Source organism: Chiloscyllium punctatum, chromosome 41 (assembly GCF_047496795.1).
Source record: "Chiloscyllium punctatum isolate Juve2018m chromosome 41, sChiPun1.3, whole genome shotgun sequence".
Classification (NCBI taxonomy): Eukaryota; Metazoa; Chordata; class Chondrichthyes; order Orectolobiformes; family Hemiscylliidae; genus Chiloscyllium; species Chiloscyllium punctatum.
The window spans coordinates 24,538,075-24,555,661 of NC_092779.1; the positions used below are offsets into that span (position 1 = coordinate 24,538,075).

The following is a 17,587-nucleotide window of genomic DNA, read 5'->3' on the forward strand; positions in this document are numbered from 1 at the left end:
CCATCCCAGTCCAACACTGGCTCCTCCACATCATGAACATATTGGTGTCATCCATTTCTGCTGTCGTTATACCAGAATAAATTTTCTCTTGATTACTAATCCAAGCCCATGGTTTAGTAGCCCAGTAACATTAACTATTGCACTCTAGAGTGTGGAAAGGCACTCCGACAGGTTTCTGGATGATTCTACAGGTCCATCCTTGATAGGCCAATAACCCAATGGTATTGGTTGATGGTGGTGCCACTAGTAACCCAAAGGCCTCAGTTAATGCAAGTTCAAATCTGATCCCAGCAACTGGTGGAAATTCAATCATAAATCTAGAATTAAAGGTAGTCACAGTGATGGTAACCTGACAAGTATCATCAACTACTTTGAGAACCCACTGGATTCATTAATATGTTTAAAGAAATCTTCCATTTCTATGTGGTTGGTCTACATGTGAATCCATATCCACAGCAATATGGTTGACTCTAAACTATCCTCTGAAAGAGCTAACCACTCAGTATAAGTGAGATTGGGATGTGCAGAAAATGCTAGCATTGACAGCAATGTCCACATTCCATTAAAGCATTTTTTTAAAAATCTATAGGACTAAATAGTCATGAGTTGTTTCACATTGTCCAGAAGAGAAGAACCAGAGTGACAGCCTTCACTTGACAAAAACTAATCTGCAGAAACATTTAGTGAGTAAGTGACCAATCAATAGACTCCTTGGCAGGTGATGAAAGCAGATAGCGTTGATTCATTATTGGGATTTCTGTAAGAAATTAATATTTTGTGATTCAGTAATGAATAACTTGAGAGATGTTACATGTTATCTGTTTCGGGGTAACAGGTTACTTTGAGTCAAATGGTGCCCAAATGCTTCCCACCACTGGAATTTGTCTCACCTCCTATCTTGGCCTGTTTTTAATTAACTTGAACAGATTTATCACCATGATTAGTCAACAATTCTATTATTATTGAATTCTCTGATGAGCAAGACGGTCAAAGTCAAACCAGGTGAACTTTTACTGAATTAATTTTTCTGGGTGGCACGGTGGCTCAGTGGTTAGCACTGCTGCCTCACAGCACCAGGGACCTGGGTTTGGTTCCAACCTCGGGCAACTGTCTGTGTGGAATTTGTACATTCTCCCAGTGTCTGTGTGGATTTCCTCTGGGTGCTCCAGTTTCCTCCCACAATCCAAAGATGTGCAAGTTGGGTGAGTTGGCTGTGCTAAATTGCCCAGAGTGTTCAGAGATGTGTAGGGTAGGTGCATCAGGGGTAAATATAGGAGAATGGGTCTGGGTGGGCCACTTTTCAGAGGTCGGTGTGGACTTGTTGGGCCAAACTGTAGAGATTCTCTAAGTTTCACATAATTAATTCTATCAAAGAGGAGGTGAGAAATTGAAAATGATTGTAACTTGCTGGTGAATAGGTTATTGTGTAAACAGAATTATTTAAAAATTAAAAACCAAAGGAAATTCAGCTGGAAAAATCAGATAGTACTGGCAATTCAACATAGAGGAATCAGTTACAACTTAAAAGTTGTTAGCAAGGAATGAATGGTAATTTCCACATTCAGGTTTTTACTGATGTCTCACCTGCAGTGCAGTAAATGCTCTGAAGAGGGTAAGAGTGGGAGAGCATCTGCGAGCATCCACTAATATCGTCAGTCCAAGCTCACGCACTTCCTTCCTGCAATAAACAGACTACACAATTAGAGGAAGTTAAACTCAGTTTAAATGCAGTCAATTTTAGACTCCAGTCTGTGTGATCTTATTTACTTTATCATAAGCCTTCTTTTGGAGTATTCATATTCAACTGTTATGACCATTTGTGATGGCTGCCGTTTTGAGTCCCACACATGGTGATCTGGAACCATCAAGATTTAGCACTGTACATCCGCCTTTAACACTGAGATACAATTAATAACTATCCTCTTCAAAGAGTAGGCTTGTCCCAAATTAAGAACAATGAACAAAGAACAGTATAGAACAGAAACACATCAAGACTGTGCTGACACACAACACCATTGTAAACTAAAACCTTTTGCCTCTGCACAGTCTGTATCCCTCTATTCCCTGCCTATTCAGCTATCTATCAACTTCCCTCTTAAATATTACTATTATATCTGCCTCCACCATGTCTTCTGGCAGTACATTCCATGTACTTACCACCCTCTGTTGAAAAAATCTGCCTCTAACACCTCCTATAAAATTACCTACTTTAACCTTAAACCTATGTCCCCTAGTTATTGGCATGCCTACTGTGGGAGAAAACCCCGACTATCCATTCTATCCATGCAATTTTGCAAACTTCTATCAGGTCGCCTCTTGGCCTCTGACGTTCAAATGAAAACAAACCAAATTTGTCCAATATCTCCTCATAGCAGATACCCTTCAAACCAGGCAATATCCTGTTTCGGTACTCTCTCCACAGCCTCCACATCCTCAGGTAGTGTGGTGACTAGAACTGTACCCAATAGTCCAAATGTGGCCTAAATGAAGTTCTGTGCAGCTGCAACATAACTTACCAATTTTTTTCCTCTCTGCCCAGACAAATGATTCCTTAGGCCTTCTTGACCACCTTATCCACGTGTGTTGCCACTTTCATGGCACTGTGAACACAGACCCCAAACCTTTCTGTATGTTGATGAAGAAGGTTCAAAGCAGAGTAGGTTTACACATTGTGCACACATTAATGTGGATTAATTGTAGATATTTTCCAAATCAACCCTGTCAGAGATATTATGACACTCCTGGAGCAGGTGGCATTTTAACATTGGTCTCCTGGTCCAGAGGTTGGGATTCCGCCACTGTGCCACAGCAGCCCTGATTCTGTAGTAATTGTCATTATCAACCACAGAGAAGAGGTGATGAGTATTTTAAAAGCATATTTGGCACCTCAGTGGATCTATTTTCCATTGACTTCAAATGGTGTGAAGTGTAAAGTGGGCAGTTGATTTCCACCAAGTGGTAAAAGATAGAATTATCCCCTGCATTTCTAGGCAGAGTGCTATCAATTGCCTTTAATCCTGTTGTGAAAGACTAACTATAGTCTCCCATCAACCGATCTGAAACTGGGGAGCCAGTTTGGTATTTGCTGGAGAAGATGCACATAAGAAGATTAGCTGAAGGCGTGGTGGTCAAACCATCTGCATAAAATCAAGCAAGTGTTTCCTGGGTAATGTAATTGGTGCAAGTGTCATTGAATCATGGAAACGGGGCAGTATATGCCACTAGGTGTATGGAGAAGAGGGGAATCGTGTAAATGTTTTGTTAGCTTAGTCACAGTCACTCAAAGTACACTGAATCATCTACAGAAAGAGGCCATTTAACCAAGTGTGCCTGTCTCCCTAGAGCTATCAACTACTGTGCAAGACTTACATTGTCAATTTTCTTTTGGAATTCATGCTCTATCTGTTTCTAAATAACTCAGCGTGTCAGAACCTGGGGCGCAATGCACTGTAAATGCAAAATACAATGGGGGCCAAAAATCTGATTCACATTGGTTATTGTGAAAGGGAGCAGGAACTGGGAGAGTATTTTGTACCTGGTTTGCTGATGTGCCAACATTTCAATCAAACCACAATAGCGGAGCAGCTCCAAGAGTGGAAGAGAGCAATGGGAAAAGACAGCTTCCAACAAAATGCCTGTATCTACATAAGTGAGTTAGGCTAATGGCAAATTTCAGAGCAAGGAAAGTTGACTAATATAACTAATGTCTAAGACAAAACATTTGAAAACAGAAAAGCTGATTGTTTATTCACTGCTTCTACTAAAGGTAAGAACTGTGATGACAACACACAGAAACCAAATAAAAGTCACTGCAGAACTTGCTGCATACTTGCAACCAAGTTCTACTCCACTTTGATACACAGGGTATTTCTCACAATGATCCAGGGTCATGATCTGTAGTTGTTAAGGAGGCCATAAAACAGATTCATGGAATCATGATATCAGCTTACAATATATTAATACCCGCCAGCCCAGCAACATTACCCATTAATCTCTCAAAAGCTGAAAAATCAAATGTCATTTTCATTACATTTTGGGTCTTTTTTTATAGTTATATCTGTTTATTAAGAGGTTTTAGAATATGATAACTGAAGGTGTCAAGTTTTATTTTTCTGAAATACGATGAATGGATTGATTTTTAGTGTTGTTCTCAGGACACAACACTGATGCCAACACTGAAATTCTTAGCCATCCTTCATTGGTCCCAGCATATCGCAGCACTGACGTTAATGGAGAACAAGGGAGAGAGGAGGGACAAATGCAATTAAAAAGCCATCTTTCAATGTATGAGTGAGAGGCCTGGACATCATGTGAGTGTCAGTAGTTAGTTGTGCAAGAGGAAGTTTAGCAGGCAGAATGATACCCCAGCCATTCAAGCTAGTTACAGGAAAGGGTTACTAGGAGTGGATCATAATCCTCCTCCTTCACCTAAAAATGGCTTTAAATTTAGTTCTTGCATCAACTCCAATATCTTCACTGGGCAGGAGGTCACCATGGTCTCCTCACTCAGACCTGAACATTACAAGAAGGATCTCATTGTCTTGAGGCAGACATCCTTGCTAGCTGCTTAGGATAGAAGGTTAAGATAGAAATATAGAAAATAAGAAGAGTAGGCCATTCGGCCCTTTGAACCTGCTCCACCATTCTACATGATCATGTGATCATCCAACTCAACATGCTGTTCCCACTTTCTCTCCATACCTTTTGTTCCCTTTAGCTCTACTTCTTGAAAATAGCTGAACACAGCAGAAATGGTGCAGTGTGCTGGTGGGTAATTTAATTCCCTACCAATCTGGTTTTGGATCCTTCAGAACTAACCACTTGCTTCATTTTATGAATCAACACTGAATTCATTTACTTCAATGCAAATTTGCAAACAGTCTAACAGACCTCTGGGCTCAAGGAATAATAGCTATTACAGACAATTTCTTTGACAAAATAATGTTGGTCAATTCAGTTAGTAATTAAGTTTTCTCTAAAGAAAGAAATAATGCTTCATTCCCCACTCTCAGGAAGGGCCACATCTTCAGGATCTCTAAGATTTCCTTCTTTTTCCTTTTTTGGCAATTTCAGGAAATCCGAAAGTATTTCACATTTTTTGAACTGTAGTCACCGGTGTAATGTAAGAGAGACAGCAGCCAATTTGCACAGCAAGTTAAACTGAACATTGAACCATTGTGTCCATTCTATTACTAACTTTATACTTTTTGGAAATCTTCCCTTTACTGTCTTCAAACCCATGGTTCGCCAACCCCAAATACATTATTTTTACCTACTTCTGGAACTCCAGAGACAATATTTCTCTGCTCACTCAACTGTTTCAGCCTGTTGCTGCCTCTCAGGAGCTTATTTCTTCCTATCTCAACTTGATTTTTATCTCCTCTTGTCCAAGTCTGTCTGACCACTGGCCATAAACTTTCTGATCTCCTACACCTGGATTGGCCATGCTAAATTGTCCATTATGTGCAGGCTAGGGAAATGGAGGGATTGGGTGGGATACTCTTCAGAGGGATTTGTCTGGGCTTATTAGGCCATATGGATTCCATATCCCTTTGCCCATTCTCTTGCTCAAAAACTCTTACACTTCCTTTTAGCTCTGAGGAAAGACATCGACTTAAAGCATTAACATTGCTTTCACTACACAGATGTGTGTGAACTTTCCAGCTTTATTTGCCTCTATTTCAGAGCTCTAGCATCAGTAGTGCCTTGCACCACAAGAATAGTGACCTGGAATCTTTATCAATCACCTTTTAGAGATCAAATGTGGTCTCACTTGATGTTTCATTCAAAAGGCAACACACCTGATTGCACTCTTCAGAACAGCACTTGTAGCGCACGTAATCTGCGCTTAAGTCATTCTGACTGAAAAGAAATAAAGAAATGAAAAGAGCTCTTTGTGTTCCATGTACTTTCCCTCAGTCTGCACAAAAATATCTGACTAACTGCACACATCCTGAAAAGACTGTGCCAAGTTTTGTAGGAAAATCTTATTCTATCTCAGAGCATGTTTGCAAAGGCTATAAAAAAATCCACACAGATATGTTTTTGTTTGAGAGTTTTTGCTAAAAGAACTGAATCAATGATATCCATCTCTGTGTGGTTAATGGACGTGTACTGGTTCTTTCTTCTTCGTTGCTGTTCTCAGGTTGACCTTTGTTCTGTATGAGCACAGAAATACCTCTGCCCCTCTGCACTTTGCTGAAGTTATTTCCCAGGCAAAGAAATCTCTCAATGGATGAAATACTAGCTGTAAAGAATAGCTGCAGATTAAATCTGCAGTATGTTTTATTTTCAGATTTACAATACTCGTGACTACTTAATACATTTTCTAGAATGTGTGCATCATGGAATTCGAATTCAGCCTCAGGAGACTGTCTGTGGGGAGTTTGCACATTCTCCCAGTGTCTGCATGGGCTTCCTCCAGGTACTCTGGTTTCCTCCCACAAAGATAAGATGATTAGGTGGATTAGCCATACTAAATTGCACACAGTGTGCAGGGTAGGTGGGTTAGCCATGGGAAATGCCGGGTTTCAGGGATCGGGTAGGGGAAGGGTCTGGGTGGGATGCTCTTCGGATGGTCGGTGTGCACTTGACGGGCTGAATGGCCTGCTTCCAGCTGTAGAGATTCTGCTATAGGGCCAGTACTTATTGCATATCCTTAATTGTCTTTGAAAAAGTAGCAATGGATCTTCTCCCTGCAGTGTTGTGTGGCAGTAGTGCTTCCGCTACGGTTGTCAGAAGGCAAGTTTTGAAATTTGGATCTAACAACAATGAATAATTGACCATAAATGGAATAGTTTGTAGATTAGAGGGAAATTTGGAGGTGATAGTGTTCTTATGTGCCCTGAATTTCCAGGCAATGGAGTACAAAGTACTGAATTGAGCCATTATTTTAAAGAGAAGCAGTGGAAACAGGTCTGGCCAATATTCCTCAATCGTCATTAACACAGAGATCATGAGAGCTTCTTCTGTACAAATGAGCTGTACTCTGAAGTACACATTATAGGCCCTCAAGTGAACTAACTTATTTCTGCAATTGTGAAAGGAAGAGTTAGATTTTCTGAATACCGATTATCCCTCCACACAGTTGCCCTGGGGTGGAATCAAACCTGGGTCCCTAGTGCTGTGAGCGAGCAGTGCTAACCACTAAACCACCATGTCAACCGGGAGGAAGAGTAGAAGAGAAGACCTGTGATAAGTTTCGGGGTCAAGGGGAAAAGGTTTCATTACACAAGAGCCAAAAACAGTGGTAATTGAATATAGGACAAATGTTCTCAGGAGGTGTGAATTGCAGCATGGAAATTTCAAAAAGATTCAAATAATTTGGAGAATATTTACTTTGATGCTTCCCAAAAATCAAGATGGCCCACCAAAAGCTTTATTGTCCAGTAGACTAGTAATTTCTCTCCCTCTTGGTCTTCACACATTTTGTCCTTGTTTTGATTGTTTTCTGAAGCTGTCCAATAAATCTAAGTCACAGATGTTTCCTACATGACCCACTGTGGAACAAGCCAAATAACATCATTGGTTGAATGAGCCAATGCACCTGTATTTCTTCTGCTCTGGTGACTGGAACATCCTATTATTGTTGTGTTCCGCGGTTGTTAGGGACTTAGTCTGATTCAATCTTGCAATTTTGTCACTGATGTTTGGAGTAACATAACAGATAATTTCTAGAGTACAGAGACTCTTCACTGATTCAGCTTCATCTATGTAACTCTACATATTTTCTACTCAACCTGTTCAGAGATGTTATTACACAGTGCTGGAGCAGATAGGACTTGTACCTAGTCCTCCTAGCTAAGAGGTAAGGACACTGCCACAATGTCACAAGAGCAGTCTCCAAATAATCCTGTGCAGAGGTGATACAGGGAGACTGTTGAAGAAGTCTTTCATCACTGTCCTAAATGTTCTACAGCACTCTTCCATACAAAGAGAGGAGCAAATGGAATCAAGAAGAAATATCAAAATACACCAGAGACCATCCTTAGCCTAGTTGAGCTGACTGCCAAGAACTCTTACTCAGCTAGCTCCCTAATGAAGGGCTCATACCCGAAACGTCGACCAGCTGTGCTTTCCAGCACCACACCTTTCCACTCTAATTCTTCAACATTTGCAGTCCTCAGTTCCTCTTCGCTCTCTGTCAAGACAGTCTTAAGCTGAAACCTGTAACATCACAAAGCCAGCACAAATCGACTGAGTCTGTACATCATTCATTCCACAGGCTCCCTGAGAGTGGTAGTTCTTGTTAGGAGCTTCTGACAATGGAATTGCCTTGTTAGTCCTTACAAATATAATGACCATCATTTAACAAGCATAACATTCTGGGGGAGGCTCGTCGTCTTTGAGGGTTGATTACAGCTTGTGCCACTAGCTTTGTCAGTAGTAACAAGCCGTTGAATCATAAAGACCAGAAGGTCCAAAGGCAATTTCCAACCAATGCTCCATTAGGCGATCCCATCCTACAAGGTGGTAAAAGCAATGCAATTTGTCACAGTGTCTATGGAGGGTGCAAGCTGCCTGGATTCACACGACAGATCATTATCTAATGGTATCTGTTGGAAAATGCTTAAAAGTGGACAATTTGTAATGGCAGCGATAAGTGATGACCTTCTCAGTTGAATAAACATCATTAAATGTTGCCTTGGTACACAATATGATAAATGATCATTTGAGTATGACAATGTCTGACCATAATTGAACTCCATGAAATACTTGCCGAAGAGTAATATCAGAAAACATGTAAATTAAGTATTCTCAAAACTGGGTTGTACAGTTGATTAACAATAGCAAGGTTTATGGTGGGACACATTATTACAAACGCGATAGGCCGATGCAATAATTCACTTCTAGAAGCACACTTAACTGAGGAAATTATAACCTTTTAAAATGATACATTAGTATAGCATATTGAAAGAAGCTTTGCTCTGAATTAGCTTTAAAAAAACATGAGCTGGAATATTGAAGCTGACACGGAGTGCCTGAGAATAAAAAGCTAATGTCCATTAGCTGAGTGAAAATGATCACCAAAATGTTTGATGAAATGTCAGTGGTTTGAATAGACAGGATACAAACTTTCAATAAAGAATGTAGAATTAACCAGAGACAGGGCAAAATCTTACCAAAATATCAAATAAACCAGACATTTCAACAAATCTATAGTTTCCATACCTTGGAATGGTGTAGTAGTACAGCAGTATATGGGTCAGCTCTGTGCTGGGCCAGTTTTGGCTCATCCATATTACATTGTGTACACAGATCTGGATCACAGCTCGATTAGCTTTGTCTCTGTTCCCTGGAGGGCAAATTACAAGTAACTAAATTGTGAAATAATCCTTCTCCACATATCTTTAGCAAAATATATTCATTTCTGACCAAAATATTCAAATGTCATAGAATCAGAATCCCTGTAGTGCAGAAAGAGGCTATTTGGCCCATTGAGTCTTCACCAACCTTCCGAAGAACATCCCAACCAGACCCATTTCCCCCACCAACCACCATGGGGCTTTTAACCATGGCTAACCCGCCTACAGACAGGAAATGCTCCAAAGTGTAGTCCAGAGAGGTCAGCAAAAGACATTGATGAAGAAAAGGAAAGTAATATTGAACTGTGCAAGGAGAGAGGTGGAAAATGGACTAACAATTAATTGAAACTGTAGAACTTGAGAAGACTTTTAATGGTGGACAGAAAAAAGGGGAGGCAATGAGGTTAAGGGAGAAACTTCTAGAGAGTGGATTCTGGCAACTGAAGGCACTGACAGCAATAACAGAGAGGAGAGGGAGAAGATATAACAAATTCCCCAGTTGAAGAATGGAAGATTTTATTATTTTCTAGTACTCCCTCAAAGTAAAGGGGACAATTATCAAGGAGTTCATTCTGTGGCAAGGACCTGCATGGGTTCGCCAACAATTTCTGTTTTTGTTTCAGGTTTCCAACAGCTGCAGTTCTTTGTTAAGAAGGTGTAATTATTAGAGTTGATAAAAGTGTGCCAAATGTAATAGACACTGATTTTGAAAATGTACTGGATAAGGCTGCACAGAAAAAGTTAATACATAAAATAATGGCTCACAAATTTAGGAGCAATCCATTAGCCTGAAGAGAGGATTCATTGACAAACTATAAGCAGCAAATAGGACTAACAAGGCATTCTCAAGTTGGAATATAGACTATCACTGGGACGTGAGCTATTCACAGTGTATTTTAATGATTTAGACAAGGAATCCAAGAACGATGCATTAATATTTGATGATACAAGCAATGTGGAATAAAATACAGGATAAAAGAAATGGATGCAAGTTTGCCAGAACACAATGTAATGTGGGATAGGGTATGGTTATTCAACTTATTTAATAGGAATAGAAAAGCAATTTACATAATGTTCATAACATGAGGTAGGGTATGGTTATTCAATTTATTTAATATGAATAGTAAAGCAATTTTTAAACAAAAATAAATCTTTTCGATAATGTTCAGTGAGATTTGAGTGCAATTGTACAAGGAACATAAAGTTATCATGCTGATAGAGATAGCAATTAAGAAGGTATATGGCATGTTGACCTTTGTTGAAAATGACCTGGAGTACAACATTAAGGAAGTATTCATGATAATAATTATAAAGCACTTTGGTGAGACCACATCAAATGTACTGTATGGAATTCTGGTCACCATACTGAAGGGAGAATATATTTGTACCATAAGCAGTACAATCAATATGTGAATATACAAATTAGACGCAGAGTAGGCCATTCATCCCTTCAAACCTGCTCCTCTATTCAATAAGATCAGGGCTTCTTTTTGGTTTATCTATTTTGTGTCCTGAATTCTGCATTCTTATCTATCCTCAATAATCTAGGAGACTAACAGGGTAAACACTGAGAAATTGCCACCACTGGCTGAAGAATCTAGAACTGGGGCCACAGGTCTAAAGAGCGTCAATTATTTAGGACTTTGAAGAGGAGAAATTTCTTCATACTTGGCTTCAATGATCAGAACATTGCGTAAAGGAATTGGGACATCATATTGCGGCTGTACAAGACATTGGTGAGGCCACTTTTGGACTACTGCATACAATTCTAGGTACCCTTATAGGAAGGATGCTGTTAAAATATTAGAGGGTGCAAATAAGATTTACAAGGATGTTGCTGGGACTGGAGGGTTTGAGTTTTTGGAAGAGGCTGAATAGGTTGGGACTTTATTCCCTGGAGTAGAGACGGAGAGGTGACCATATAGAGGTTTATAAAATCATTAGTGGCATGGATATGGTGATATTCTAAGGTAGATGAGTGTAAAACTGGAGGGCACAGGTTTAAGGTGAGAGGAGCAAGATTTAAAAAGGGTAACTTTCTCATACAGGAGGTGGTGCATGTATGGAATGATCTACCAGAGGAAGTGGTTGAGATGATTACAATTACAACATTTAAAAGGCATTTAGATGGGTGTAGAATAAGAAGGGATTTAGAGGGATATGGGCCAAAATGCTGTCAAATGGGAATAGGTCAGATTGGGATGACTGGTCAGCATGGGTGAGTTGGACCGAAGGGTCTGTTTTCCATGCTGTATAACTCAATGATTCTCTAAATAACTTTGAATCTCTGGGATCTCATTAATGCACCATCACTGAAGATACTTAAGGCTGAAATAAACAGTTCTTTGCTCTCCCAGGAAATTAAGAAACACATTGAGCTGGAAGGAAAGTGATGTGGAGACTTGCTCATTTTGAATGGTCTATCAAACAAGGGAGGGGGAAGTGAGGACTGCAGATGCTGGAGATCAGAACTGAAAATGTGCTGCTGGAAAAGCGCAGCAGGTTAGGCAGCATCCAAGGAGCAGGAGAATCGACATTTCGGGGATGAGCCCTTCTTCAGGAATCATTCCTGAAGAAGGGCTCATGCCCGAAACGTCGATTCTCCTGCTCCTTGGATGCTGCCTGACCTGCTGCGCTTTTCCAGTAACACATTTTCAGCTCGTATCAAACAAGGGAGTCTATATAGCCCAATCTTACACCTATGTCTTCTGTTCTCATACACTACTAGTGACAGCATTCCTCCAGTACCTCACCAGAGTAGTCCATATACCAGAGCCAATAGCAGGTTATTCAAGTGTGCATCATGGTAAACACAATCCTTCTTCCAGAGTCCACACATTTGCTGGCTTGATGATGGGTAGCACGGTGGCTCAGTGGTTAGCACTTTTGCCTCACAGCACCAGGGTACTGGGTTCAATTCTAGCCTCAAGTGACGGCCTGCGTAGAGTTTGCACGTTTTCTCCATGTTTGCATGGGTTTCCTCTGGGTGCTCCAGTTTCCACCCACATTCCAAAGGTTGTGCAGGTTAGGTGAATTGGCCATGAGAAATGCAGGGTTACTGGAATAAGGTAGGGGGTAGGTCTGGGTGGGATGTTCTTCAGAGGGTCAGTATGGACTTGATGGGCTGAATAACCTGCTCCCACACTGTAGGGATTCTAAGGAAGCATTTTTGCTGTGTTTACACAACTGGGTTACGGTTTGGAAAGCCTGATAGAGTTATGAAAGCATAGTTAACAATATAATTTGAAAATCAATTGGTTAAATATTTCAAAAGGAAAAAGCTGTGATCCAAAGGTTAGAGAGAAGTGAATGAGAACAATCGGATTGTTCTTTCAAAGAGCCAGCACAGGCAGGATCAGCTAAATGGCCTCCTGCTGTACTGTACAGAATAGATGTTAGGACAGAGGCATGGTGCTCTGTGCAGGTGGAGGGCTGTTGTTAAGTAGGGAAAGGTATTCTGTGGAATTAAACTGCAGTGTCCCTATAACTGGGATTAAACCTCCTGGAAGCTTCATTGACATTGATATCTAAATGGCCAATCACTTCCCTCAAGTGGGCATCACTCTACCCTCATTTCATCGCCATTTTAACCAAAGCTGTGTAGGGTCAAGGTGGGATGAGTTCCTTCTCCAGATTCTTTGTAGTTTAACCTCTGACATGGCTGCATTAAACGTGCCCTTTTTGGAGGAGTTAAGATTCAGCTTTATAATTTTAAATGCCTAAATTTTCATTGCGGATGTGAACTAATGTCAACTCTTCTGCTTCTAGGCCAGGGGATTACGTTAGAGACTTTCCTGATAATTACGAGTATCCGCCCCTCACTGATGTTTGACCTTAGCAATCCAGGGAGTTTGGAACATATTTCGGAGTTACACAGTGACTCGTTTTATTCATCCTGAATGCTCATTATTTTATAGTCCAAGGTTTCATACTGATGTGTTGGCCGAGAATCGAACCTACTGATAATTTAGCTAAAACCGCCAGAGCGGTTCATCTTGCTCTTCTCAATTCACCCACCACCCCTCCATGCTGCTTGTTCTTTCTGTTTTGTCCAAATCTGTTTTCTTCTGGAAAGCACACCAACCTGGTAACTGGACGACTCCCGATTGCAGTAAGTTCACATTGACCTCCGTGGCCTTTGTTGGAAGGCTGTTGCAGGCTTGGGTGGAGCCCTGGGCCTGCACTGAGGCTGGAGGGCAAGGTGCTGGAGGAGGAATCTCTGCGGCTTCCCACGTATTGTTTAAAACTGCTTGGCAGCTGCTCCTCCTCTGCATTTCAACCATACAACTCTGGGAGGAACCTGCTAAAAACAAAATCAGTCCCATTAAAATAACATCACAACACTCAGAGACTCCACCAATGAAAGACTTGCAACTCAACCAAAGTAAAGCATCAGAAATTCGCAGAGCAGTTTTTCCTGGTATTCGGTGTGAAACTGAAATCCTAAGACATGAAAGCAGATAAGCCACTGGGCAAAATGCCCACAACATGAAGGTTCTCATTCTCTACATGGGTTCTCTGCTTTCTCTGCCCACGCTCGTGACCCTTGGCAACACAACATGTCTGAAAAGGCGATGAGAGATTGGAAAAAAACATGTTGCTGCTTTGTAGGATTCATGTGAAATGAAACGCAGTTCCAAATAGCGTCACGCACAGCAAAAGGCGACAATTGGTTGGCCTTTGCTGTTAAAACATGTGGCATTTTGTTTCAGAAATGCAAAGCCCAGATGTGATTAGGATCAGTGATGCTTCTGTTTCTTCAATCATTCTAGAAGCATCTATTCTAGTCTTGAGTTCATCCAAAACTCTGCTGCCTGCACTCAGCCCAAGTCACTCATCACTCCTGTGCATAACTAAATTGGCTCCCAGTCCAACAAAGTCCCAATTTAAAAATTCTCACCCTTGCTTTTAATTTCTCCACAGCCTCAATGCTTCACTACCGATATAATCTCCTGGAATCTTATACTTCTGCAATTCTTGCCTTGAATTTTAATTGCTCCAGCATTGGTGACCGTACCTTCAACGGCCCTCAGGTCTGGACTTAATTCTTTTAACGTTTCTATTATTCCTTCTTTAAGGAGCTCCCTAAAACCTACACTTTGACCAAGTCTAGAGTGTGGCTCAGTGAAAATTCTTGTCCAACCATGCTCCTGTGAAGTGCTTTGGGATAGTTTATTATGTTAAAGGCACTATAAAAATGCAAATTGTTGTTGGTGCTGTACTTGAAGACAATATTAATGCGCAAAGTTATACAACGGCTCCTGGATGGACTGAAGCTGAGAAGGTTAGCATTGCATAGTGTTTGACATATTAAATAGAAAGGTACAGTCTTGTTTTAATCAATGATTGGAAGTGAGACAAATTTCAGGATGAATTGAAACTTTATCTGAATTGATACTTCCCTGCCATGTCAATGCCGGCTTTTGAAGTAGATCCAAATGATGGACATAAACATTGGGCAGAATTTTTCTCATTTTTAAAGGTGTCTCGTCCAGTGAGCGTCATGTCACTCGGTCCACCATGGGCTCAGAGCATCAGCTCTCACACGGTTGTCTGCTCCTCACCTCACTGACGACGATGCAGCCACACACTTCCTCAGGGAAAGGCGCAGCCAGAAAGGCAGAAGTCCTGGGACGGTCCCCCTTTCAGGCTGCCGTGACCATAGTTAAAGCCCAGCTACACATCACTTACACAGTTATAGAGCTGGACAGAATGGAAACTGACCCTTCAGTCCAACTCGTCCATGCCGACCAGATATCCCAAGTAAATCTGGCCCCATTTGACAGCATTTGGGTCACACTTTAGGCAATACAAAACAGGAACCACGCTTCACACTGTGGTGTTCAAGAATCTACATTCAGAACATGGCCCAGAGGGAAGGAAAGCTTACTCCCTATTGCGCAAATGGGGACTTGGATGTCTTGTTGGACAGGGTGGTGATGAAGGGAGTAGTCCTTTTTCCAGCTGGCCACCACAGGAGGCCATTTTTACTCATTCATGTGATGGGGACGTCACTGGTTAGGCCAGCATTTATTGCCCATACATAATTGCCCAAAGGGCAGGTAAGAGTCAACCACATTGCTGAGGGTCTGGAGTTACATGTAGGCCAGACCAGGTAAGGTTGGCAGTTTCCTTCCCCAAAGGGCATTACTGAACCAGATGGGTTTTCCTGACAAGTGACTCATAAGACATAGGAGTGGAAGAAAGGCCATTTGGCCCATCAAATCCACTCTGCCATTTAATCATGGCTGATGGGCATTTCAAATCCACTTAATCCACACTCTCCCCATAGCTCTCAATTCCTTGCGAGATCAAGAATTTATCAATCTCTGCCTTGAAGACTCATGGTCATCATTAGACTCTAAATTCCACTTTTTTTTGTTGAATTCAAATTCTACCATCTGCAGTGGCAGGATTCGAATCCAGGTCCCCAGAACATGACCTGGGTCTTTGGATTAACTATCCAGCAATTATACCACTAGCCCATTTCCTCTCCAAATGACCACACTCCTATACTAAGTCCATGTGGACACACACTGCAGCTGAGGTTAGTGTTATTCTCCAGGTAAAGTGGAACGGCCAGCACTGTAGAAAGAAGTCAATAATCTACTGTAATGTGCAAGGTCTAGTGCCACCATCCCCTCTCTGCCAACAATTTGGAATCCATGCTTGCCACTGATTGGAAATTTTGTTGCAGGTTATGGCAAAATCTCAGAAAGGCTAATTATCAGGTTGTATTCAATTAGCTGATCTTGCCCCATGCAGTAGTGCAGTGCTACAATCGGTTTGAATCCAAATGAGCTTGAGAATACAATATGTCCTAAATATTACACAGTGGCTTCTGTTGGGAAGTAGGACAAGATTGGCTGGGACAAGATCAAGTCCAGTTAATGTGAGGAAAAGGAAGCCTGCATCACTACAGAAAACTTTGAAATGCAGTCACTGCAGCTGTGTTGGAAAATATAACTACAACATAAAAATGAGGTAAATGGTCAGATGACTTGTTTCCTGGTATGATTAGTTGAGAGCCAAATATGAACAAGGGAGTACCTTATGTCCCCCCTGTTCATCAAACACACAGGGGCAGCATGGTAGCTCAGTGGTGAGCACAGTTGACTCTCAGCGCCAGGTATCTGGGTTCGATTCCAGTCTCGGGTGACTGTCTGTGTGACGTTTGCACATTCTCCCATTGTCTGCATGGGTTTCCTCTGGGTGCAGGTTAGGTGAATTGGCCATGCTAATTTGCCCAGAGTGTATAGGTTAGGTTCATTAATCAGGGGTAAATGTAGAGCAATAGGGGAATGGATCTGGGTGGGTTACTCTTTGGAGGTTCAGTGTGGACTTGCTGGGCCAAAGGGCCTGTTTCCACACTGTTGGGATTCTAAAAAAGAAATTAATTGTCTGGGAAGGCATGCTTCAAAGTCTAGCAGGTTTTCTTGCTATTATCTTACCAAACTCACCTAATTAATTACCTTGCCCTCCTATAGTGCCCCTCAAGATGATTCCTGTTCCCATGACAACTTGCCACTCAGCCAATATCCCAGAATTCAACTGTGTGCTTTGCACCTGAGCCATCTTTAAAAGCCTTTTGGACAGCTATTGTCAGTATGCAGTGTGGTGGACTGTTCCTGACATTTGCCCTGGACACAGCAGACAGTGATGAAGCAATGTACTGATTTATGGCCAGAGACCCAGTGCTCCTGCTGGACAATAGACAGCAGATCCAAAAGTTCCTCTTTGCGGAAAAAAGCAATGGAAGCCATGACTTCAGAACTTGGCAGCCTGGTTGTCATTTCCATTAATAAAGAGTCAACCACCTGGAGGAATGCAGGTGTAACAAGAATATCAACGACCTTCTCCACTTCACCTTCTCTCTGATACATCACACTCGCTTTATCTTTGCTACTGAATTCACCTCCCAAATGTTCATGCCCTACATCCCTCAATACTGCCTGCCAGCATCTTTCCTCCCTTATCATCCACCTCAAACCCCAACACCATTAGCCTGGCATGCCCTCTGCACTGAATACTCACTTGCTTGTCACATTTGGGGTGGGGATGGCCAAGTGGTATTCACACTAGACTATTAATCCAGAACCTTGGCTAATGTATTGGGGTCTCGGATTAGAATGCCACCATGGCACATGACTTGGCCATAGAAATGGCAAATGTGAGTCAATGCATTTTGGGAGACCTAATGTAGGAGAGAAATATACAGAACCCTTAGTAGCAACAACAAACAGAGGGATTTAGGTGCAAATGACTCAGTTCCTCAAAAGTGG

At 41.5% G+C, this 17,587-nt stretch overlaps 1 protein-coding gene across 5 annotated transcripts in view; it reads right to left on the reverse strand.

Moving 5' to 3' along the window:
- Positions 1 to 17,587, reverse strand: part of plekhg4b (pleckstrin homology domain containing, family G (with RhoGef domain) member 4B) — a 178,841-nt gene that overhangs the window by 55,271 nt on the left and 105,983 nt on the right. For 4 of the 5 annotated variants that reach the window (XM_072560563.1, XM_072560561.1, XM_072560558.1 and 1 more), the window contains exons 4-6: positions 13,390 to 13,608; positions 9,172 to 9,295; positions 1,585 to 1,678 (exon numbers count right to left, since the gene is read on the reverse strand). In XM_072560563.1, the coding sequence (XP_072416664.1) occupies positions 1,585 to 1,678; positions 9,172 to 9,295; positions 13,390 to 13,608 (437 nt within the window). The remainder of the gene's footprint in view (positions 1 to 1,584; positions 1,679 to 9,171; positions 9,296 to 13,389; positions 13,609 to 17,587) is intronic. The other variant, XM_072560559.1, reaches the window with a different exon arrangement.